This window comes from Chlamydotis macqueenii, chromosome 23, assembly GCF_036417535.1.
Source record: "Chlamydotis macqueenii isolate bChlMac1 chromosome 23, bChlMac1.mat, whole genome shotgun sequence".
In the NCBI taxonomy this organism is placed as follows: Eukaryota; Metazoa; Chordata; class Aves; order Otidiformes; family Otididae; genus Chlamydotis; species Chlamydotis macqueenii.
The window spans coordinates 7,006,170-7,030,247 of NC_141578.1; the positions used below are offsets into that span (position 1 = coordinate 7,006,170).

The 24,078-nt window shown below is 52.2% G+C and overlaps 2 protein-coding genes across 3 annotated transcripts; both read right to left on the reverse strand.

Moving 5' to 3' along the window:
• Positions 1 to 105: 105 nt before the first annotated feature.
• On the reverse strand, positions 106 to 18,392 carry PTPN22 (protein tyrosine phosphatase non-receptor type 22). Its single transcript, XM_086765597.1, has 21 exons — positions 18,281 to 18,392; positions 14,513 to 14,621; positions 13,835 to 13,911; positions 12,800 to 12,895; positions 12,397 to 12,435; positions 11,986 to 12,057; positions 11,832 to 11,891; positions 11,249 to 11,391; positions 10,691 to 10,757; positions 9,752 to 9,829; positions 9,116 to 9,208; positions 7,664 to 7,740; positions 6,148 to 6,875; positions 5,083 to 5,166; positions 4,825 to 4,940; positions 4,250 to 4,277; positions 3,770 to 3,850; positions 3,381 to 3,487; positions 2,724 to 2,754; positions 1,925 to 2,002; positions 106 to 1,266 (listed from the first exon to the last, which is right to left on the reverse strand). The coding sequence occupies exons 1-21, from the start codon at positions 18,365 to 18,367 to the stop codon at positions 1,202 to 1,204; spliced, it is 2,316 nt and encodes a 771-aa protein (XP_086621723.1). The 5' UTR covers positions 18,368 to 18,392; the 3' UTR covers positions 106 to 1,201.
• A 1,425-nt stretch (positions 18,393 to 19,817) lies between these two features.
• Positions 19,818 to 24,073, reverse strand: BCL2L15 (BCL2 like 15). Of its 2 annotated transcripts, XM_086765550.1 has the most exons (4): positions 23,350 to 24,073; positions 21,401 to 21,543; positions 20,502 to 20,717; positions 19,818 to 20,009 (listed from the first exon to the last, which is right to left on the reverse strand). In XM_086765550.1, exons 1-4 carry the CDS (start codon positions 23,570 to 23,572, stop codon positions 19,992 to 19,994), a joined length of 600 nt encoding a protein of 199 aa, XP_086621676.1. In that variant the 5' UTR covers positions 23,573 to 24,073; the 3' UTR covers positions 19,818 to 19,991. The 2 variants fall into 2 exon arrangements, with proteins under 2 accessions (XP_086621676.1, XP_086621675.1); XM_086765549.1 differs by lacking the exon at positions 19,818 to 20,009 and having other exon boundaries at positions 20,579 to 21,177.
• Positions 24,074 to 24,078: the final 5 nt, after the last annotated feature.

A 24,078-nucleotide genomic window follows, 5' to 3' on the forward strand; every position in this document is an offset into this window, starting at 1 on the left:
TCGAGGCTCCTCGTGCGCGCCGGGGCCCGGCCGCCTCAGCGCTGGGTTGGCGCAGCAGGAGTAGGAAGAGGTCGGGTCTTCGGGCCGTGTCCGCTGCTGGGAGAACAGGAGACTGTGGTGGAAAACGAGGCCAGCTCCTTCGGGGCTGCGTCAGCCCCTCTGCAGCAAAAGTGGTGTTAAACCAGCTTGAGTTCTCCTGGCCAGTAGCGGTCAGTAGATTCTTCCCTCCACCAAATGCCCCAGATCGCACTTTGTTTTTCTCTACAGGAAAATAATGACGTAAAGCCATTTTCAACATCTTCATCTCTCCCCACTGAGGATATAAATAACAGTGGAAGCTGGTGAGGAATGTCTACAAATCTCATCTTCCGAGATACCCATCTGGAATTTTGTGCTGGAGAGTCACAAATCCTTACAAGCAGCATTGCTTTAAAAATACAATGATATTTTGCTTGCTGTGGGGGTATTTTGTTCCTTTTTTTTTTTTCTCTCCAGATAGCAAGGGCAGTAGGGTCAGCTAATTCTGCAGTCCTTTACACTAGTTTAGCTTCTGTGTGTTCAGTCAGCAGCTTAGTCTTACTGACCAAAAATCTAGACAAATTACCTGATTCGCTCAGATGAAAAAAAAAAAAAAAAACCCTTTAGGAAAAAATATTTCTAAACTCTGAGATGCTAATCCTCTTTTAGTACAAGTAATGTAAACATTTAAGGAAGTGCGGGTCTGTGATTACAGTATATCTCCACAAGAGTCAAGTTGCACAGATGCACACTACACGTCTGCACGATGCAGTCTTGTTCTGCTTTGGTCCGCTGCGTTGGCCTTCTGCATCTCTGCATAGTCTTCACTGGATCCTGTCACCAGCTTGTACTGGTTTGTTTCAGAAAGCTCAAATCCATCCTTTTGAAGTGAAAAAGTTCCAAAACACAACAAAAATGCATCTCTCCTTAAGATAAAAATATCTATTCCTGCTTTTAGTTTCCATCCTGCTGTAAATTAACTGAAAGTGCTTAGCTGGTGGTACTTTTATATTCTTTACTTTGAAGCTTTAGTTGATGAAGATTGTGCAAGTAGTGCCTCTGCTGCAAATACCATGCAGCAGCTTTTGATGTATTTATTTTGGTGCAAACCTTATGGGGATGCGCACTCAAGGCATATCAGAAGGACTTTACAAATGTGTAAGGTCAGATCCGTAACGTGTATCTAAACGTTCCATGCTGGTGGTGGATTCCTTGGTCCTTTAGGTTTTGAAAACCGATTTGCAAAGCCTGGGAAGAAATTATTTTTTTTTTTAATGCAACAAATTCTGTATGCTATAGATGTTGATTATGTAATTCCTTAAGATAATACAGTATTTGAAAAATACCTATAATTTTAGTTCTTTCCCAAACTTTAAGATATGGTAGACTTAAAGCAACATCCTGTAGTTGTAAGTCAAGCGGTGCAAAAGTAGTCTATCAGTGTGTCCATCAACAAATACTGTCGTTGTACCATGAATAGCAAGATAACTAGATTTTATGCCTAATCTAATAAATGACTACTCTCTAGCAGAAGAATTTGAAGTGGAAAACATGGTATTTCTCCTCTGCCATATTACACAACGTAAGGCAGCAGCCTGATGGCAGTGCTACAGCTTTGTCTTTGTCTTTCCGTGCCTCTGTTGCCACAAAAAGGCTTTCAGATAAAAGGAAAGACAAATGCACGCTTCAGACTCTTCACACGCCGAAAAACATTTGTGGGTTTCAGGGTTTGTGTTTTCCATCCTTACCTGTTCCTTAAGCAGTTTGTGAATAAAGTTGTAAATGTGTAAAGATAATAAGCATTGTTTGTAATGTTTGTAATTTGTTAGCATTCAGCCTGGTACCTGCATTTAGACTTTCAAAACCCAGGTACTTCCTACGCCAAGACACAAAGAGCAAAACATACCAAAATTAAGGAAAGACCTCGAATGGTTTGACGCAGCAGATTCCGATGGTTTTGTCAGTGAAGATGGACTACAGATGCCTGGAAATAAAAAAAATGAAGACTGAAGCAGTGAGTCACTACGGTAATTCCCTGAAGAGCTGGACTCGGACACACCTCTGGGAAGACACGTCCGGCCACACGCACAGCGACACCGGGCACGGACGCTGGGACAGCACAAGACGAAGGGCAGTGCTTTCCCCGCTGGCAGAGCTGGAACGCCACACAGTTTTAACGTTATTTGCTCTTAGCAGGGAGCGCAACTGCAGCACAATCCACTGGGAAAATGTTTGCTGAGAAGCGCTTTAAACAATTTTTAGCAGTCCTATTTTCAAGATAAGCATTTTAATTTTAGGTCAAAGGAAACTTAATGAGAAACCCCTTATTTATGCCTCACATAGACAGGGCAGAATCCAGGACGGGGTTCACATTCCACACAGCACCCCTATCCCCCATTTTTAGAGTATTTGTCCCACAGTGCTGGTTTGGATGACCTGAAGAACCTGGTAGTTTGGGTACATGGAGCTGTCCCCAGGGTACCCACGGGGCATTACGGGGCCCCGCAGCATCTTTATGATACTCCTGAAACAGCCACTGCTCTCCAGAGGGGATGGATAGCTCTGCGCGTCCTCCTCCAAAGCAGGCAGATGTGCAGGGTGTTTCACATTTGACGAGCTCAGGTTCTAGAAAATTCAGTCCCGCGTATTTTTTATATGCTTGTTTAAAGCCATCAGGAAGATGCACATTAGCCTGAAAGACTTACTCTTTCTCACATTTTTCAGTATTTTCAAGCTCTGTAAGGGAAGAAAAAAAAAAAATAAGCCTGTTGGAAAAAAATGTAGCAAGCAGTACCTCAGCTCCTATGGGAAAGGGAATTCACGGATAAATACGCAGGTAGCGCGTCTCATTACAAGTACTGTGCCCAGCAGCTGAGACTGAAATGCAGACTTCTGCCATTCGCTTTGTCTCTGCCTTTTTTCTAGCCAACTCGAGTGCCTCCAGTTTGTGTGATTCTTGCTGTTTTCCTCAAAGGCTTTTCTGCTTAACCATAACATCCCAAAGTACTTGCTCATGAGGATAATTAGCTGGGGCCACAATAAGAGGAAGAGACTGGTGGTGAGCAAAGTCTGTCCTGCACAGGAACTCAGACTCCCCTTGAGAGGAACTGGCACTTCAGATGGACGAAGCACCGAGGCATAACCCTCCACACGGTGTGGCTGTCCTACTCTGCTCCTAGTGCAGATGGCGGTTTGGTTTGCAGTTCTACAACAGAGGGTTTTTATTAGCCTTGTTTCCTTGCCCTAAAAACGAGTGGTCTCAAAGCAGGCGGTTTTCACAAGCAGTGAGACAGTAGCAATAGCTGCAGCCAGAACAACCTCTTCTTCTCACCCTCTCCCTTTTCAAAAGCTTTTGCTTTTACCTTGCTTCTCCTGAAGCATTTCATGGGCTCTTTTGAGGATGTTTTGGAAGCATTGTTCTCCAAGCCCAGAGGACTTATCATAGAATTTCTTGCCGGGGGCTGCAGACCTGTGAACAGACATCAGAACATTTTCAGGGGTCATTCATGAATCCTCCTGTTTTTTTCTAAGTGCTTTGTTGCTGCTTTTCATTTCCTGTAATGCAGCAGCTCTGTAAGTTTCGAGCAGGTCCCCTGGTTGTGTTTACTTTCTTTCTATCTGCTGAACTCCCCTGCAGCTAAGTCCTGAAGCACTACCATTGGTAATGGGCCATGATCTCCTCAGCCATCCCCAGGTTTAGGTGTGAGCATAAAATCTCAGTTCCATGCCGAGAAAATAACTCATCACTTACTTGCCTCATCAGCAAGAACAAATGACTCTGGGGTTCTTTCAGGAAGCGGGGGAGGAGAGTTAGAGCGATCCCAGGTTGTCTCTATGAAAGCAAAGATGAAAGAGTTGGTTACCTAGCTTTAAATATGCGTGCATGTCTCTATCTCGCGTCACTGCACTCTCGCACTCTAATCGGCATATCTCGGTCGTCTCAAAGGAAACACACACCATGCAGCAAAAGCTGTGACAGCCTGCGGAGGCTGCAGGGACATCATTGTGTACGGGGTAAGGCAGGAGCTGGTTAGGAAATACAAAACTACCAGTTCACGTGCTTGCAGAACTGTCTAGTTCTGTTTAGATCTATTTAGTTGCAGAACTATTTAGCAACACAAAATTTCCATTGGACTGAGCACACATTTACTAAATATGGTAAAGCAGCCTCAGTCCAGTGAAAAGCAGACCTTATTTCCAGAGACAGTTTTTCCCAGCATTAAACTTATACCTGTTTGCAGGCTCCGAAGCTTCACACTCTAGAAACAAAAAAAACCAAGGAAAGTATTTTAAATTCCCACAGCCAAATGTCATTCTCTTGCACATAAGCAAGCCAGAGAAGGTAAGGAAATTATGAGGGTGCAAACACCCTCACCCACACAGCTCGCTGCTTGTGTAATGGAAGGTAGACTTATGCCTTACTGTTTCACTTTACAAAGCAATAACTCAACTGTGGGATGATCAAGAGAGGCCTAAATTTCGTTCAGCCCCTGCCTGTTCCCCAGGGCAGTATGAACCCCAGCAGACCACTAAATTCCTGTCTTCATTATCCTTCTCTAAATGGGGTACAATATTTTTACTACCTTGCATGGGATTTAGGACCCCTCAAAATAATGTTTGGAGTAAAGCAGGTGTTGATAAGGAGGAGCCTGGCTGAGACCACGCCTTCCTCCCAGTCCTGAACCCTGAAACAATTTATGGAAAGTGCACAGTGCCACAACCAGGGTGTTTCTCACAAAAGGAAATGTGATAAGGAAATTGGCATAGCGATAGGGCTGGAGAAGAGATAGAAAGGCATGCACTTACCTTACACGGTCTCAGCCTCACCTCCGAGTGAGACTCACCACTCCACTCCAAAGAGGTTCCAATATCTGGATTTCTGGCTGGAAGCTGAAAATCAGAAGTGTCCAGAGGAAATTGTCCTAGAAACAGTTGAACACAAGAGAGGTCATTTCTCATCCTGGACAGCCAGGGCAAAGGCAATGCGGAATGCTGCGATACCACACGGACATGAGAGGAGCCCTCAGAGCACTTCTCAGCCCCTGCTGTGTTACACGCACTTACCGGATTCATTGGCCACAATGAAGGACTCGGGGGTTCGCTCGGGCAGGGGCGGAGGATCATCATCATCTGGCTGTGGCAGCGTGGCTAGTTGGGGAGACACGGACAGATTACCCGCGTGGCACGACAGCAGAACTACAGAGCTTTGCAGAGCCTCTGAGAGCCGACTGCTCTTGCCCAGCCACGCACCTGAGGTGATGGTTAAACACCTCTACGCTGCAGTTAAAAATCCAAGCAGTCCGCAGCACCGATTCAGCTGGCGCTGGCTACGTGGCCCCAAGGGCGCACTGCCAGCAGTGTCGGCAGCAGAATTCCCATTGCAGAGGGGACAGTGGTGAGCACGCCCTCAGCACACAAACAAGCTCCCAGCTGGTGGAACCACTGCTGCTTGGCTTGTGCTGCAGCTCCTGTCACGTTCTGAGAGCCTCTAGCATCTAGATAACGAGCACACTTCTGTGACCCTGGGTCCTGAAGGGTCTGGGCGGGACAAAGCCAAGCAAACGCCAAAGCTGCGGATAACGGGACATGTCCGCCTGGGCCAGGACTGACCAGACCAAGGAACAATTCTATCTTCACATGGCGGGTGGTGGTTTTAAGGCTGCAGATCTCGGTAAACACTCAAGTTGGAGCCCTGGTGCTCTCAGTGGGGATGCCAGTGTCCCCCTGCATGACACTCTGCAGAAAGGACTGGTTTTTGACCTGGAAACTAGATCCTCAGAGGAAACCATGTCTGGAAGCTTTCTGAACGCTTCTCGGAGCACCCTGGTTTGAGAGTTGGTCAGCACCAATCCCTGCCTTCTTGTGAGAGCCGTGCCGAGGTGGCACAGAGGTCCAGAGCAGCTGTGTAACGCGAAACTCCAGATCATGCTGTTCAAAGACGTTGTTTAATTTTATGGGGAAAACTCAAGGCACGATGAAACGAGTGCTCCCTCAGCTCCCGCGGGAATGCAGTTGCAAGAAGAAGCTACAGCCCTGCCTGGACGCCAAAAGCCAATGCTCACCACTCCCTCCAGCACACCAAAATCCAGAGTGACCGAGCCCAGCTTGCGGCAGTGCTGCAGCACTTACCTGGGGAGGATATCCTCTCCTCGTTCCACAGGGGAATGCGGTGGGACACAGGCCGGGGCGGCAGGGAGCTGGCCGCGGCAGGCAGCGATGGAGCACTCGCTGCGCAGGAAGGGAGAACTCCTGCAAAGCACTCGGTAAACACCGGGGACACGGGGTCATCTGGAGAGAGCGAAGAGAAGTAGGGGTCTTCTGCTGAGCAGAAGTTAGGGCAAGGGCATTGCCCACAGTTCCTGCGGCTTGGAGGGCCGTCCATGTCTCTGCACAAGCAGCTCAGCTCAACAGGGGAAAATCTGTCCTGCTTCTTCACCTGAAAGCTGAACTGCGAACTCGCAACAGGCTTTGTATCCCCTGCATCCCATTCCCAGCCTTCTCTCTGCTGCGCCAGCACAAAAGGTGTCGATGCCGTCCGTGTCAGAGGTGCTCTGCCACGAGGCCTCCTCCTGCCTGCTGCCTCCGGTTCCGGGTTCAGAAGCAGCTGCTCAGGAGAGATGGTGTTGAACTCCAAGCTGCGGTGTTTCTGCAGAGCGTCCGCAGCACTCTGCTTCTCCGCGGCAGCTGCCTTCCTGCAGCTGATGAAGCTCAGAGTGCTGAAGGAGATGGCCTGTCTGATGGGAGGGACCCCACCTCCGGCGCCGTCCCGTACTCCCGTGGCAGGCAGCGATGTTGGGGGCGCTTCGCTTTGTACCGCCAGAGGAAGATGATGCACGTCCTGTGCCTCCTGCTCTGAGCTGCAATAAAGCACCATGCTGTGAAGTCAGAGCCATCTGGTACTCCAAAATCTGTTAGCCTACTAGCAAGGCCCCACAGCATTGCTCCTACGAGCAGATCCATCCCACGGCAACGCAGGGCCCAGCTCAGCCCCATCGAGGAGCACAGGACGGGCTGTGCGCCCTGCGCCGCGTTTGAACACAGTGGCGAACAGAGGAGGCCCCTTTATGTGGGCAAACTACACCCTCGGTGCAGGCTGTGCCAAAAAGCACAATTATTTACAGAAAGCAGACACTGCAAACCAAAACATGCCCACAGAAAGGTCCCGCCACCCTCCAAAGCTGCTGTGTCAGGAAGCCAGGCTCCTCAGGCCTTCTGTCCCTACGGGAAGGCGCACTGGTGCGGCAGGCGCGGGTGGAAGATGGGACCGGTCAGGCAGAGATGAACCAGCACTGGGGTGTCTCCGCGTGCCTGAGCCTTTTTTTATGCTGCCCTGTGACGTGTGTTCAGTTCACACGTGACACATGTAAGCACAAGACGAAACAGACCCAGGGGCAGGAGAGACCCTGGCATGCAGGGAAGAGGCTGAGGCTCGGGCTCAGGGACCAGTCAGTGAGAAGAGCAGGAATTATGTTAGGAACAAAAGTGAGAGTCAAAGCAGGACCCAAGGGAGGCTGCAGGTCCCGCTGACAATGGAAATGCCGCGTTCAGACAGAACTGAGTCACAAAGCACCCAGAAAAATGCATCTTCCTGAACACTTGGGTGACCGAGAATACTGCCCCAGGGGATACTTGTGCGTGGCCTTACCAGGATAGCAATCTCAGAGAATAAATATCTTCCACTGGGGTCAGAGGTGGCTTGGCTAGAGGATGCTCTGTGTGTACCTAGCGAGGGAAGAGGTTAGAAACAAGAGAGTGAACAGGAAGAATGCAAAGAACACGTACATGCTATTTCAGGAGCTGGAATGTGGGTCAGCTAGTTTTAATTATTAATGCAGTTTGGAGGTGACAAACACCAACTTGAAAACACCAAGTTGGAGCTGAAAACAGAGGACAGACCCTCCTGAACAGCAGCTCCAGTCAGCAGCTTTTGCAATGAGCACACAGCGAGCCGTGCCACAGCCAGCTGTTCCAAGCGCCTGCGCACAGCTCTGCCTTCGGGACCCCGGGCGGGCACTCGGCCCGGCACGCCGGGCACTGCTTTCCTTGTGCCATTGCAGCACACGGCCATCCCCCAGGCTCTGCAAAGCGCTTTCAGAGGGCAGTGAGGTTCAGGCGGGCGAGAGGTTTGGCCAGGAGCTCCAAAACCACATCCGGATTTGAACCGTTTTCTGCATTTTGTGTCAACCTAGCCTTGCATCTCTCCTTTGCTTACAGCCTGCCCACAGCACACGGAAACAGGCTCTTTCCAGCTCTTTTCTCACTCGGCTCTGGCTTGGAATATCCTGCAAATCCTAAGGCAAAACTGAGGCACGAGTCCCATCGCAGGATCCTGTTCCCAAGTCTCTAGATGAAAGCCTCTGACAAAATAAGCTGACTGTAGCTTTTCAGCCTTCACCTAAGAATGGCAAAGCGTTTCCCTCAGCCAGGTTGCAAACCGCCACACCGTGCATGCCAGCAATCATGGGACAGCAAGACAAAGAAAGGCTTAACCATGGATCTTTTGGATGTCACTGTTTGTATGCAACTTTATGTCAAGACCACATTGTTTTTCCTCTGAGATATGTCAGATTTGGAAGACTTTGACATGTTTTTTGACAAGATACTTTAGCCTGCTGTCTCCCCCAGGCAGGCTGTGATGCTAGTTACCTCACTGGAAGGCCACGGTGTTGCAGACTAACAGTTGTAGCTGTTCCGCCCCATGCACCCAAGCTTCCCAAACTAGACTGAAAGTCACTCCTGTCTGCAAGCATTCCGCGAAGACAAGTTTCACTGGCACATCCACATGGAAATCAGCCTCTACTGTAGAAAGTTGGTGCTTTTTGATTCACTCATTACATTAAACAATTATAACAGTATATAGAAAATGTTTTTGAGAATGAGGAAAATTTCTCTCTCCCTTGGGGCCAAATCCTGTGAAGAGCATTGCGCGTTCAAGGGAGCAACTGGTTCTCAGGGGTTAACTTGAGAAGAGGCTCAGTTCAGCACAAAGGGCAGCAGAAAGCGTGGCGATTCACTGCAGGTCTGCAGCGGGAATCTGGGTTAGGGCCAGCGTGCCTGAGGCTGCGAGAGGCAGCGTGTTTGTCCTGCGGACTTTTACCTGTGAAGCAGCGGAATCTTCCTGGGCATCGAGTGCTTTAATCTGCCTTTTGAAGAGCTCGATCATCGCGTCATACACCAGCTCGTACTGCTCCTGCGTTGCAGACAAATAGAGCAGAGGTGAGAGCCAGCACCTGCGGTACCCGTAAGGGGTCACTTGCCACCCAGATCAAGCACCAGCCCCTGAGAGAAGCTGCTGGTTTCCGGTCCATTTGCAGGGTAAATTCTCAGAAGAGGTGGAAGCCACAACTTTCAAAGGGCTCAGACTGAAGTATTTGGGTTTGGTTTTTTTTTTGGGTGCACAAAAAATGCTGTTCTGCATTGAGCTTCCTCTTCAGTCTGAGCTGAGAAGAGTTCCCACTTTGTTTCCTGGACAGCCCCTTGTTTCACAGCACAAGGGTTCAATAAATCAGACTGCAAGCACTAAGCTACTCCAGCTGTCTACAAGGAAATGGTCAGCTACCAAATTCTTTTCTGCAAAATCATTCCTTTGTTCAGAAAAGGGACCTTACAGAACATCTACATGCCCCAGTTCCCAGCAGCACAACCGCTCTGTGTTTCCTGCCTGTGCGCCCTCCCGGGTGAAGCTGAGGTCCCCGTACGGGGGGATCAGGTTGGAGAAATTTCCTGTACGTACCTTGGTCTGCACTATGGAAGGCCTTTGCGTGCGCATTTCCTGGATCAGACTGAAAATACTGAAGTTCACTGGGACAATCTTGCAAGAAAGAGAAAAGATGAAAAATTACAGGTAGGTCTGATTCCAAGCAGCTCCCAAATCATGACACAGTTTAGAGCCGTGTCCAAAACTCAGGCCTGCTGTTGCAAGAATTTTTAACAAAGGACCTGCTTAAAACACCATTTTTTATTATGAACCAGTTTGCCTCCTCCCTTCTGTCTTGCACTGCACAGAAAACCCCCTTTTTATAATGGTGCTGGTAACAGCTGTGAACAGCACCAAGGGCAGGACGCCAATTTCCCAGATCACAGGGACCAGTTGCTGCGGTGCAGAAAGCAGCCGCTCCTCAGTCCCAGCAACCTGCTGCAAGGCCAGGGATTACTTAGCTATTGAAACATACGTTTGGTCAAAGAGTCAGAGTAAAGCAAGGTGTTAGTTTGAAAACCCTGGATTTCTGATGCCTGCTACAGAGAGGCAAATTTAGGCAGTAAACTCATGTTGAAGACTAAAGGCCGGTGCGGAGCCAAGCTCCCTGATGTGAAGATCCTGCCCGAGGAAGCAGCGGGAGGGAGGATTCTGCCCCATCGGTACGAGCATCGGGGGTATTCACGTCGGGGCGGGGAGGGGGAGCAATGGCAACAGACAGTGCATGGACAACGCAGAGCCTGAAGAGAGAGAAGCAGCACAAACTGGGAATGGTCTATCAGAGGTTTGGCCACCGCTGTTCTCCAGTCAGGCTGCTGGGAGTTCTCCTTCATGGCTGTCATCTGAAATATGTCTGTGTGTAGTCAGAACGGGGCGAAGGGCAGAGTAAAGGGAGAGAGAAGGTGGGGAGAGACAGAGCTGCAGCACTGCTGCATGCGGGCGCCATTCGAAGACGCAGCGCGGGCTGGCACTCACTCCGTCCTTCAGCAGCTTCTGGGTGTAGTCGATAGCGCAGATGACTCCAGTTCTCCCACAGCCGGCACTGCAACGACAGGCACAGCCAGGTCGCTAGCAGAGGTCAGAGGATGGGCACGCTGTGTTTTCTGACAAGGATATTTGAAAAAGACCTTCCTGTCCCACACCGCAGAGGGTGCTGACACGCACGAGAGCCCTCCTGCTCCTGCAGCCCCACATCAGGCTCCTCCTGCCCCCGGCTCTGCTGCCGGCAGGAAGGCACACCTCGTGCTCCTGCCAACGGCTCTCGGTGCTCCTGCAGTGAGCAGCCCACCCACGCACATACCCAGTGGTGGTGGTGGTCTCTTAACTACACGTGCTACCACTGGCCTGCCGCTACCTGTCTCCTCTCCTGCCTGCCGGCCGTGCTAGCTGTCCCCAGAGGACACCTTTGCCATTACGTCCTACAAGAGGGGCTTGGCTGCAGGCTTGTGCTGGCTGCCACCAGCACTGCAGTCGCTCGGGAAGCAGGAGCGCGGCGGCCAGCAGCCCTTCCCCGCCGGTGACCGGCTCACCCACCTGCAGTGGACGCAGATGGGGACGTTGTCGTCCGGCTGGTAGCAGCGAATCTCGCTGGTGAGCTCCAGGATGGGGTCAATGGACGAGGGGATGTCGTGGTCTGGCCAGGTTACGTAGTGGAACTGGTGGACAGTGCGGATTTCCTGCAAGAGGAGAAGAGTGCTGGCAGGGTGCAGGGATGCTGCCGCAGCTCCCGCAGGCACAGACAGGGACGTCGGCACGGCAAGGGGAGGCTGACGTGCTGCAGACATCTCCAGTGCCCCTCTGCATCGGTAAGCTGAGGTTAGAGGGGCAGTTTGCAGCTGTTCTTGCTGCAAAAGCAGCATTGCTGTTTTATGACGTTCTTGATGTTATCTGTTGGCCTCACTTACCCAGGGTCTGATTTGCCACAACTGACAAACAGCTTCAGAAACTGAGGTTTGAGTTAATTATTTTTTCACTTTCTTTGTTCCTTCAGCTACTGTCAAATCTAATGTAGTAGGCTGAGCAGCGTCAGATTTTCTGCACCAAGTGTGCCATATTTTAATGTATTAATAATAAAGCTGGCCAAGATGCATTCCCTGCCTTGACCTTTCCTACTTACCTCATTCAGGGTCACCTTTAAAGTCCTAATCACATACTCATTTTTCTTCTTCTCAGCTTCCTGCAGAACAAGAAGTTAGAGTCACATTTTCTGCGGACGACACAAGTTTCCAGTGCTCGTGATGTGCCCTGGTGCTCACGGCCGCTGTACTCACACAGGCGACGGAGAAAGGACCGCACTGCACGGAAGAGCCGTCTGCCTCTGCCCAGTACCGCTCACATTTCTTCTGTTGCAAGAAGCAGGACGTGTTTGGTTACTCACTGCCAGCCCACCCACAGGGTCTCTGTCTCACTTCGCAGGACAGAACCCTTGCCGGAGGAGGCCCGGCTCCTGCTGCCGGACAGCCCCAGCCTCCCCTTCCCTGGAGCCACCATTGCTGGTTTTTCCCTTCCAAAGAGGCTGGTTACACTACTGGAAATGGTTTAAGAATCTGCAGCTGGAGACTCGGGAAACACTCGTATCAAGCAGAAGCTCACTGTTGCTAATGAGATTTAATAAAAATCTGCACCTCCCTGCCCTGCCCCGGCACTGTCACGGCAGAGGCAGGCTCTAACACGTTACTCACCTTTCCCATTTCAAACTCCATACAAGCCATGACCACAATCTGCAGAAAGAAGGTTCGTTAGAAAAGTCTGAACACAAGGTTCTCATGCAGCAAAATCAAACTCATCACTTGTGGTTACGTATCAGCAACGGAGGGGTTCTGGGGGCTGCCTTCCCCAGAGCCCCGGCTGCTGGAAATCAAACCCAGGACACCGTCCACAGCCTGGGCGCCAGGACCTTTCCCGCTCAGAGCCCGAATGCAGAGACAGCCATGAGCAGGCTCCTGTCTCCGCACCGGCATGGGGGCACACACAACATCTGGAGTAAAACCCTGACATCCCTGCTGGCTGCTTGGTCAAAAAGGCTGTATAGACAACTTTTCTTTTTTTTTTTAAAAAAGAAAGGCATATAAATCTGCACCTTACCAGGACTTCATACTCCCAAATCATCCTCCAAAAGTCAGTGACAGTAGTGGGGAGAGGACCCTGGGTTGCAATGTACGCTCTTGGCCTGTAGACGCCCTGAAACAGCATTCAGATCAGACATGGAGACACCCTGGCATAGTTCTAGCAGAAATAAAGTCATTCCTCTTTCTGAGTCTGCCTTCTATTCAGTGAGCCCATTAAGGATTTAGAAGGGCATTGATACAGTTCAGTTTTAGGCGCCTACATTAAATTAAGCCTGCAGAGACCAGTGGCGTGCAAGCCCCCGAAGGCAGGCCGAGCGCGGGAGCTGGGCGGGAGGTGACACCTGCTCCCAGAGACCAGCAGCTCTTGCCGAGCATTTGGGAGCCGGGGGTGTTGCAGCAGCAGATCTACTCTGCAGCGTGCAGCTCGGCACACATCTGAGGCTGTTTGCCGCAGAACGAACCGCGATCCCTGTGTGAAGGGCTGTTCTGCAGACAGGCTGCACGCAGCCCTCAGCCGCTGGTGGAAGGAGACTTTCCGTCTATCAGAGAAGGTTTGTGAGCGCAGGAGAGTCCTAAAACGCACGCAGCTCCTGATGGAGATCCGGCCTGCGATGACCTGCCCCGTGGCTCGCCGCTGCGTTAGGTCTCTGCTGCGCGGCAGTGCAAGGCTTCCTGCCCACACGCCGGTTTCAGGCAGGGCGATTCTGGCCGCAGGCAAGTTTGCACCACTGTCACCCCCAAAGGCGCTAAGACCAACAAGAAAGCCGGGGCTGTGAGCCACAAACTGTTCCGCCACCTGCCCCAAGATGAGCACACGTCCCCTGCCCTGTGGCCTGGTGCCTCTGTGCTGCGGGGGTGTTTTTGAAGGGCTCGCTGATGGTTCCCGTCTTCTTTACGTCAGCCATCCTTGAGCATGGCCCAGAACCAACTGCACGGTCCTGGCACTCGCCAGAGCCACGGGAGCTGCTCCTCCCAGCGCAACTCAACCCGGGGGCACTGACAGCTGCTACCAACACCCCTGCACGGCAAAACACCACGGAAGACGCAGTACCTTGATGAAGTTGGCGTTAATGTAGTGAGAGTCGGCATCCGATGTAATCAGGGACAGCTCCACTCTGCTGTGGTCAACTGCAGGCACAAAAGCAGAAGGAGCAGCAGTTACTGTTTGTCCCGCCTGGCAGCTGGGCTCTGGCAGCGGCACAGGGCGCTTTGGAGGAGCACGGACATCGCAGCACTCAGCCCAGAGCAGGGGAGTGTGGCTGTGCGAGCAGCTAATGCCTCCCCCTGCGCGACCGCTACCGCATCCAGCCAGGACAACCACAGCAGTTTTGGCCTGTAGTCTGCTGTGTACATCACGGAGACTCCTTTGTCCAAAGCCGTTCTCTACAAGGCCTTGGAAAACAAATGGTTGCAAGGCTACCTGACCTTTAAAGGCCCCTTCCAACCCAATTGTTGTAGGATTCTGTGATAATCATTAGAGAATGTGTTTCCTACGGAACAGACGTTCTTCTGTCTGCAGAAAACACGTGCCAAACTCTTCCAGAGCCTGCACTGCAAGAGTCAAAGATAAAGCCTTAAACCTGAACAGCCGAATTCAAGGCCAAGTCACAGCCAGTGACATGCTCACATGCAAGCAACCATGCAGGCAAGTACTGGGGGATGAGGACGGGCTTGAGCTAGGAGAAAAACCCAAAAGGCTGAACAGGAACATCTGCCATTTCCAACCTACAGGGTAAGATGTCCTTGTATCTGTTCTTCTTCATGTTCTCTGGCTGCTCAGATGCTGCTGTAGGGTAGATTTTATCCAATCTGTACGTTGTTGACTGCCTTTTCAGCTTCTGTGATAAAAGAATGGAACAAATTACAACAGAGGTGCTAACACAATGCGCTGCTAGAGAGTACGTGTGAAGGTCTCCAGGGGTCAGGTCCGCTACCACAAAGCGAGGTCTGCACGATTAATTCTTTCCTGAGTGGCTTTTCTCAAGGCACTTAGAGCAAGAATAGAGCCAGAAGCCACCCAAGAGCCCCGGCACAGGCTTCTGAGGAATGGAAAGTGTGTGCTGAGGCAGTGCCCACATGTAGGCTTCTGAAGTGAGGAGATGCTTTTATGCAGCACCTAAAGCATTGCCCTCACAAGTAAGTGAGACACGGGGGAATCTTTCTCCAGATAAATGGCACCCAGATAAGAGGAGTTAAACCACCTTTAACAAATGATATCAAAAAAGACAGATAAATCGATTGATTTTCCTCACTTTGGTGAAGATGCTCCCATCCGTCACTGCAAACAGCAAAGCTCAAGCCACTGAAAGAGCACAAGGGATGGGAGCAAAGTAGCTGCGCGCTGATGAGAGGGAGAGGAGAAGGAGTCCTAGGACAGACTCTTAGGGCTACAAATCCCTCGTCTCTTTCATTTCCAGGATAAAATGGCAGCACTCCTGGAGAGTTCCAGCATCTTTTTCCTGCCAAAGCACAGAATTTTATTTCATTGACACCAGCTTCTAAATAACACGTGCTGTTCATTACCATAACTCCAAAAGCACCATTCTTGCTGTGTCTTTTTTTCTTTCATGATTTTTTTTCTCCCTGACCACTTCTCTCGCAACCAAGGGGTGCTTTCAATTTAAAACAAAAGGCCATTTCTCCAATCAGTGTCTCTGTGGTGTGACACTACGAAGGGCAAGTCTCCCTTTTCTTGGGGCCAGACCTTCCCCCTTCTCCTGGACATCACTGCTGGGCTCCATGGAGTTGGGCTGACACAGGAGAACCCTCAGGATTGTGTGCAGGGGCGAAGAGCAAAGCGAAGGGACCACGGGCACGCCTGAGCCGCAAGGTGAGAGGGTTTCTCCTGCCTCCTGCACCCCTCACGGTGCAGCTCTGGCCCGGCAGTATGTGAGCAGGAATTGCAGGAGTCCTGACGGGTTCAGGGCCCTGCCTTTCAGGTGCTCACCATAAAATCGCTTCGAGAGTCAGCTCCCAGTCACCGTCCCACGGGAGCTCGTAGGCGCCTGTGTTTCACCTCTCCCCAAAGTTCTCCTCCAGTTTTGAGGATCCTGTCCCCTGTCCTGCCTTGCACAGACTCGGCGTATTAGCAGTCACAGGAGAGCTGCAAAACTCTCCTCGACTCCAGCCTGCCCTAGAACACACGGCTGGGACGCGACACCCCTCAGGGCCTGCAGGCGTTAAGCTGCAGGATGGTGATGTTTGCCGAAATGCTGCACCAGGAGCCGCAGGGCTCTGCAGCTCTACGCACCCGACCCAGGCGAGCAGCCCTGAAGCAATACCACGGATAGAAGGTGCGTGCAGCAGTGTGCCTCATCTCTGCAGTCTTTCTGTACACAGATATTCCAGTTCAGACCCAAGTCAGAGCTGCTGGTTTTTGAGATTAAACTGCAATTTTTAATCCCTAAATTCTGCTGCTCTCCTGCTCTCCCTCCTGGGAGTTGCACCTGACCAATCTGGACGGAACGGGTCGGGAAGCAGGTACAGGAGGCCCAGGACACTCCACGTGTCCCGTCTCTTAATCAAGAACATGGGGGCAGGCACGGTGTGATAGAAGTTGTGGGAGCAGGATGGCTGTTGTAGACTGCACATCCCTCACCCTCCTGAGCTCTCCTGGCGTCGGTCGTGTCCTCCCTCTCCTCCTCCCCATGCACCCGCAGCTGCCAGGGCCAGCTCTCACGGCAGGGGCATCACTTGGCACTGAAGCCAGTCTTCTCATAGCTGGGCTCTGAATCGCCTCACCTTTCTGTCCCTGCATAAACTGACCTAAAATCGCTTGGGAAAGGCCTGCGTATGAGAAAGCAAGCGAGAGCAGTAAGGCTGAGACCGCACAAACAGAAGAAAGGGACTTAAACAAAAACCCCGTTGTTTCCAGTAATAACACCACAATTTGCAAGTACAAATGCTTGTTCACACAAAGTGGGGGGTGGGCGGTGGGATCAAGAAACAGCACTGGACATTTCTACCAAGTTTGGAAACGTGAGCCCTCGCCGTGGCCTGTTAATGCTTCCGCACTTGCAAAAGCGGCCGGCAACTCAGGCCGCCCTGGGAAGATCTCTTCCCAGTAGGAGAGGAAATGCAGCCTTGACCACTTCTACCTGCCGTTTTGGTCAGAAAGTTAACCGTATGCTTGCTGCTAGATCTACCCCGCGCAGCAGGGCTTGGCAGCCTGCTGCCTCGCACGGCGCAGGACAGCAGCGAGAGGGAAATTCAGCAGCCTGTGACGGCGCTTTGTTCCATGGAACAACAGATTGTCATTGCAGACTCAGATTAATCACTTCCCTCCGACCCAGACACCTGGAAACCGAGCACTAAGCTTTTCCCCAGTGCTGGAGCTGCCGGTCGTCACTGGTACGACGCAGCGGGGCTGGGTCTCCTGGGCAGCGCTGAGGGACCCCTGTGCTTCCCCAGAGACGGCTGCCCGCCGCAGCCCTTGTCCAGCAGGGGTGGCTCGGGGCCAGCGGTTATTCCGGTGTCTGGGATGTCTCAGATCTTACCGATGGACCAGTTTCACCCTTCCCCATGTCTGCCAAAGCTGGGCAATGCCTCTGCTTCTCAGAGCAGCCCAGACAGCCTGCCCAAGCAGCCTTCCTCCAGTGATGGATCAGCAGCCATTGCCAGCCATCAGCCCTAACTGTGAGGGAGTGGATTGCCAGCTGAGACTCACCCTGCCACCCAAACCAATAAAAAAATGTCAGGGAGCTCACAGATTGGTGCACTGCACACATCTCAACCAGCTAGGCACTGCAGAACACTGGGGAAGGCCAGAGCCATCAGCGTTTTTTGCCAGCTTTGCCTTTAGGGAACAATAAGTTAATCTCTAGGAGGGTCCAGAAGCGCCGCTGGACGCAGAGCACACGCTCTTGTTGCGAACGGACGCACAAGCCCTTCCACGCCAGAGCCCAGTGCTGGCGGCAGGAGAAACAGCCCCTGCAGCTGCTCGAGTCACCGTCTCCTTACGCCCGGCCACGGCGCCCAGTGCCCATGAGAGCTGGAAGGGTCTGGGGCACACAGGGCGTTTCTGACCAGCCGCTCCCTGCTCTGCAGCTGGCGCAGGGGCAGGGCGGGGGGCTTCTATTGGGATGAAAAAGGAAAAGCTGTCTGAAGTAGCGGCCGGAGTGGCAGGAGCACGTGCATCGGAGATTGAACGGACGGCAGTGAGGAGAAGCGGCCGCGGCTCCGCATTCCTCATGGCACCCCAGCTCTATTGCCAGGCAAAGCGAAACCGTGCCTTGGCAAGCGCGTTCACAAAGTGGAAAACAGGAAGCACTCGGGTAATTATTTAAAAAGCAAACAGTTGTATTTTGAATGCAAACTATTAAATTACTCCTGCCTTTACATTCCTTTCATTGCAGTTAACTTCTGCATCTTTCTGCTGTAAAATTCATAGAAAAATCTCATTGTCACACGCAAATCACGTCCCTGTTCGAGGAGAAGTGACTGAGCGCTTCCCGTTAAAATCAACTGAAACACAGAACCGCGGCTCAAGCAAACTTACCAAAAACTCTTCTGTGAACTCTTCTCGGTTGAGCTTCTTGCCTTGGGCCCTTTCCAGGTTTTGCAGCAGAATTTCCCTCTGGTCCATGTTGCTGGTGCGAGCGTGACTGGCCTGCCGAACCAGGGAACGGACATGTCAAGTGCGTGCCGCGGCGGAAAGCGCCAGCCCGGAGAGCGCTGGTGGCAGGCTGTGGTTTACTGACTTCGTCACAAGCCGTGAAGGAAATTAGTGCGTAACAGATACCGTGGCCAAACAGCAAAACAAACCAGGCGACCTGGGGCCCTCGTGCCTCCTTTCCAAACCCGGCGCCTTGGCGTGCGCCCCGCAGCGAGGGCAGCGCTGGGCTGGCGGGAGCCTCGTGGCCACAGCAGAGCTGCCCCGGCCCTTGGCAGCAACATGCCCGGCCATTCGCCCACGCTGTGCCACGGGGCTGGTCAGATCTCGGAGACCAGAGCCAGGCACCCCGGCATCTGGCTTCCTCAAGGCCGCGTCCAGCCGCCTGCAGCCCCGCTGGGCTGGGGTCCGCAGGGGCGAGCAGGGGGCCACAGCCCAGCGCGCGGGGCTGCGGGCACTGCCAGGCACCAGGAAGGTTTCAGACTCAGGATATGCTGCCGCCAGAAGAGTCCCTGAAACAGCACGCAGATTCCACAGGTCCCCTTCATGCTTGTAACTTAGTCTGTTCTCCTTGTTACCTGCAAAGTATTTGAAAAAAACTTCAGGCAGATGCTGAGCTCCGAACCCAGCTTGCACGTGTTACGCCCCTGAACTGCACAACCGCTTCGGAACAGAGAAAACCCGTCCCCACGCTCCGGGCCAGCTGTCCCAGCCACCATTCCCCACGTCTGGTAGCTTGTGCCAGAACAGACTGCCACATCTGACGACAGCAGGCTGTAGAAACCCAGTTAATTATGCCAGCCTGATTCACCTCGCTCGCTCTCAGCGGCACTTCCAGGTACTCTAAAACACCCGCAGCACGGACGGAGGTCGGTCTCAAGTGGGAAGGAGATGCAGAGAGCAAAGTTCTCGAAGGCCATCCATTTTCTCTGCTCGAAGAAATACGGAAAACTAAACTAACCAAAACTAAACTAAAAACAAGCTTCCAAAACCCAAAAAGGTATGGGAATCGCAACCTTGATCTTCCCAATGTCTCACATTTCGCACAAAGACTTCAGACTGGCTGATCCAAGTCTGTTTCTCTTTCCAGTTGTAACTAGAGTCATTAAATGTATTCCCCTCCTCTGTTTTCTCGTGGATCGGGTACAGAACAGCTACCGGATTTCTGCAGACAGCTGTAAAAGGCAAAGGTCACTCTGAAAGAGCCATTGCTCTTAGTTTAAAATAATGTCAAATTGTAATTTTGCAAAAATGAGCCTTTGCATCACCCAAGAAGAACAGAGATCTCTAGAATAAGTAATGGAAATGTGTTTCAAAACAAATTCTCACCTGAGGAGTCTGCAGCACTGAGCACTAACCTAGAAACCCTGAACAAGAGTGAAGCCCAGCGTTATGGCCAAATTTAAGAGAAATGCAAGAACAATTAATAACAAAAAACATTTATTGATTTTTGCTTGTTGTGATACAGTCTCTTTTACATGGTGCTTATGTGTAGAGTGCTGCTTGCAGCCTCCTGAAGAAATACAACAGCATTTCCCCCAGTTAAATTACTGAAAAGCCCAGCTTCACCTTCTGGAAAGTAGTACAGCCCTTTCTGTCAATTGTCCAAGTTCTCCTGAAAAAAAAAAAACCAAAAACCTGCATGTGCTTGTGTTTTATAGAAAGAACTCAAGGCAGGTTTAAAGGAACCAGCAGGAAGAGAGGGATGCAGGATGGAGGGATGAGCGGCCCGCCTCCCATGGTGACCCTGTCCCAGACCGATTTCATCCCTTCCCCTGGTAAAAGGCACCAAGCGGGGCCTGTAAAGCTGCCTGAGCAGGACAGTGGTTTTTGTAAGGCCCAGCCTTCGTTATTTTGATTCAAGCTGAGCTCCTGAGATAAGGCATTAAACCCTGAGACAGAGAAGCAGATGGGAGGTTTGACACTGACTCCAGTAAGACTTCACCGAGGTGTTTTGGTACAGCCACAGGAGCACGCTGGCACCCATGCCCCGGGGACACACGGGGTACCAGTGACGAGCCAAGTGAGGCAGGTGGGAGAGGTGAGAGACACAAAGGAGGAGCCACAAATGTCCAGGCAAACATCACCACCACCTTCACATCCTTACCCATCCGCCGCGGGCCTCGATGTAGTTCCTCACTTGAGAATTTCCATTAATCACTTCTATGAGTTGGCTGGGACGCAGCATAGCTGGGACTTTCTTAGCAACATGCATTAGCAATTTCACAGAGACACAGAGAAAAGCTCTCTCATAGACCAGCTCGGGGTTCTGCTCACTCCAGCTCCTGCTGAGAGAGTCCACGGCAGCCCCAAACTTCTCCACCTGCGAGCACCGAGGGGGCAGTCTGAGCTGCGTTTTCAACGGTAGCGTAGAAAGTCAGCCCCGGCTCACAACCCCGCGTTCGGTCAACTCCCGCATTTGTCTCTCCTGCCCACGATGAGAGCAGGCGACCCCACAGCTCCTTGCTGACACCCGCACAGCGTGGGACGCTCGAGGCAGAGCTCCCCTCTACCACGGCTTGTGCGAACCGCGGCACGGCTGGGCAGCGGGGAGGACAGCGGGAGCCCAACCGGAGCTGCGACGAACCTGCAGCCGAGCTGCCCGCACCAGGAGCGCGCTGGCGCGAGAGCTGTGCCGCAGAGCGCCGGCTCTGCCACTCACGCCGCAGCCTTCCTCCCTTTGCCCTGCGCACGCCGGCTGCCCCCGCCAGCACCAGGCTGCGGAGCGTCTCCTGCATCGGCCCGGGCAGCTCCAGGGCTTCTGGCGGGGTGAAAGGCAGCTCCTTCGGAGGAGAGAAGAGAAACGGCAGCTCCCACACGCCTTGGCGGCTCGCACACCTCCCGCCACACAGAAATGGAGGGAGGCTGCGGGGTGTTGTGCCCCTTCCCGCAGACCTCCCGACTCCTGCGGCCTAAGCCGTGCTGCTCCCCAGGCGTTTGCTGTTCCCCAGCACAGGGCTGCCCTGCAGACAGGGAGCAGGCCGGGCTGGACACGGCGCGCTTTACCTTTCCCATCAGCACTTCAGTGAGAGCCTCTGAGGAAACCCGCTCAAAATCCATGTTGCACTGGTCCCCCATCTGCCGCAGGCGACTGGCGACCACGACCGGGTCAAAGCGCGTTGGAGGCTGTCCTGCAGACGGCACGGGCCCTAGGGCAGAGGGGGCAGGGTGAGGGGCTTCAGCACAACGCGTGAGGGGCAGAGAAGGAGAGCGCACTCCGACAGCCCAGCCTCTTCAGCTGCCGGCTGCGGCCAAAACACCGCCTTCGACGGGCGCTGCGGTAGTGCTACCCCAGGCGCCCAGTGCCTCTGACAAGGCACGATAGTAAATGTAAAACCAAAGTCCTTAAGAACTGTCGTGCAGCCATTCAGGTGTTCATTGGTTCACAGGGACCAAAGGGCTCCGTCCAGGTCTCTTTCCTCCCATCTCAGTTGCTTCGTGCTCAACTTGCAGTTCATCCCCACTCCTGTTTCCCCAAGGGCGTCCATCCCCAGGCCCTCTCTTGTACCCCTCCGGGTTTCCGGCAGCTCCTTCCTCCCAGGCTGACAGAAGCAAGCAAGGAAGGTCAGAGGAGTGGGAAAGCATCTCATCTCTGTTCTGCCTGCAGCAACACAGCAGCATCGAGCGGATGGCAAAGCCCTGCCTGCCTTCCCCAGCATGTCGAGGCTGCAGAGCATCGCGGGGTCTTTGGGGAATTTAGGTATTACACTCAAGGTCTCTTCTGAGCAAGTGCAAATCGCAACATTTCAAAATCTAATAGCAACCCAAAGCAAAAGGCATACTTTACAAATTTCAAGTACGTAAAACCATTAGAATTTCTCAGCTAAACTACTTAAAGGGTATAGGGGGGAGCAGCTCAGTTAAAACATTTTTCCCTTAAAGCACCCTGAGGGGAATAAAACAATAGACAATTATTTATTTTTTCCTGAATATTACAAGGTTCAGCCGGGAACCAACACTGAAAGTTTCAGCAAAACCGTTTCCACTCTTGACGAAGCCACAAGGAAACGAAAGCAGGATCTTTTGACATACAGCGGTTGGCAACTTTATCTGGAGGCATCGCTTCCTGATCCAACCCCCTCCCTCATCCAGCCGCTAATTCCATCTCGCTCAGGTGCCAGCACCCGGCGCCTGCAGCCCTGGGCAGAACCCGGGTCTCCCGGGGCCGGGGGCAGTTTCACAGCGCCCAGCACGGCACAGGTACAGGCACGAGCGGCTGATCCAGGGGAGGAAACGAGCAATGTGCCAACGGAGACTTCTTTAGGCAAAACAGCAGACTTCCATGAAGCTTTTGAGAACCTGACTTTGCTTAGTATTTGTTGTCAGCAAGATCCTAGTGTCTCTTGGGACTTTTGAACTGGTTTGTAGCCAAAAAAAAATAATGGGAAAAGTGATATGAATGCAGGTTAAGTTCTGTGTTTCCTGCAGCATTGCCCAGCAAACCAAAGTAGCCCAGGTGACACTGGGAGCTTTGTGAAGCAAAGACCACGCTCTGTCTTATGCGTTAAAGCACCTGCTTTATCTGATAGGCAGTATGAGCTTTCTTTTTGATGATGACAGTTAAATCTTGTCCCACTCTGTTGGTCTGGAGCAAGTTACTCGGGACCCGCAGACCTGTGCGGGGCACGGCAGCCGGCAGCACCTTCCCCGCTGGCACCGCCCGCTCCCAGCACCCGCAGCCCCAAGGAGCGGGAAGCGGGGCGGCCGTCCCTCACGGCCCCCATTGCGTGACCCTGCAAAGGCAGGCTGCAGCTGTGGTTGGCCTGGGATTCAAACAACTTCGCCTTGCTCTTAACTTTTCCCCCAAAACAGAGAGAGCTTGGATGTCACCACAAGCCTGCATTTCAGGAAACTCAGCAACCCCAAGCTACAGCCTCCTTCCTTTCAGCGTTCAGCCAAAACGCTCCTCTGTCATCGGCAGCAAACCAACCATTTTTCCTCCCGCAACGCCCTACCTCCAGAGTCTGTCTCCAGGCTGCGGTAGTCACTCTCATCTTCACCTAGGAGGTCAGAGAACAAGGCTTCCACAACGCACGCCGTCTGCTCCTCAAAGGTTGCCATTGCAGTGTGTCTCCGCACGGCCGTGGGCAGGGACGCCTCTTTGCAGGTGAGCTTTGCCTCTGGATTTTGGCTTCCTTTTCCCAGAGCTGCAGAGGTTCTTCCTTCTGGGAAGAGCATGGCCCCAGACTCCACCCCGGTGCAGCACGATACGCCAATATTTGCTCTCTTAACTATCGTCACTCAAGCTATGGGTGTGGCTTAGTTTCAAAATCAGTCATTTCTGGTAAGATCAGTTGAAAGAAGCATTTACAAGTTCTTGAAGGCTGTTGACCTGTTCAGTCATCGAGAAAGGTGTCAGGATAAAAGGCTAGAAGCTCCAAGTCCCATCCAGGCAAAGACTAGAGTGAGTCTACCCACAGCGGAGTAAATGATAGCTTGCCAACAAGCCATCAACTGTTTTTTTTTTTAATGAAAACTGCATAATGCCAACACTCCAATGTAGCTCTCTGTAAGGACAGGAATAGAACATACGCATAAAGACTCTAGAGCTGTTAATGGGAGCCCTGCTACAGCTGGCTTCTTACCTGCCTTTGAACTCGCCTGCAGGTAGCTCACTCGTGACAGTAACTTGGCGTATGAGGCAAATCGTGGCACAATTGCTCCTGAAAGCCCTGCTTCAAGGA

Coding starts and splice junctions, on each gene's coding strand:
- BCL2L15 (XM_086765549.1), bottom strand. CDS start 23,572: ATGCTCTTCCCAGAAGGAAGAACCTCTGCAGCTCTGGGAAAAGGAAGC. Junction 21,544..23,349: donor CCTGGAGACAGACTCTGGAG/GTAGGGCGTTGC, acceptor CCTCTGCCCTAG/GGCCCGTGCCGTCTGCAGGA. Junction 21,178..21,400: donor CTGAAGTGCTGATGGGAAAG/GTAAAGCGCGCC, acceptor TCTCCTCCGAAG/GAGCTGCCTTTCACCCCGCC.
- PTPN22 (XM_086765597.1), bottom strand. CDS start 18,367: ATGGACCAGAGGGAAATTCTGCTGCAAAACCTGGAAAGGGCCCAAGGC. Junction 11,892..11,985: donor GTCCTTTCTCCGTCGCCTGT/GTGAGTACAGCG, acceptor CTTGTTCTGCAG/GAAGCTGAGAAGAAGAAAAA. Junction 9,209..9,751: donor CTTCCATAGTGCAGACCAAG/GTACGTACAGGA, acceptor TCTGCAACGCAG/GAGCAGTACGAGCTGGTGTA.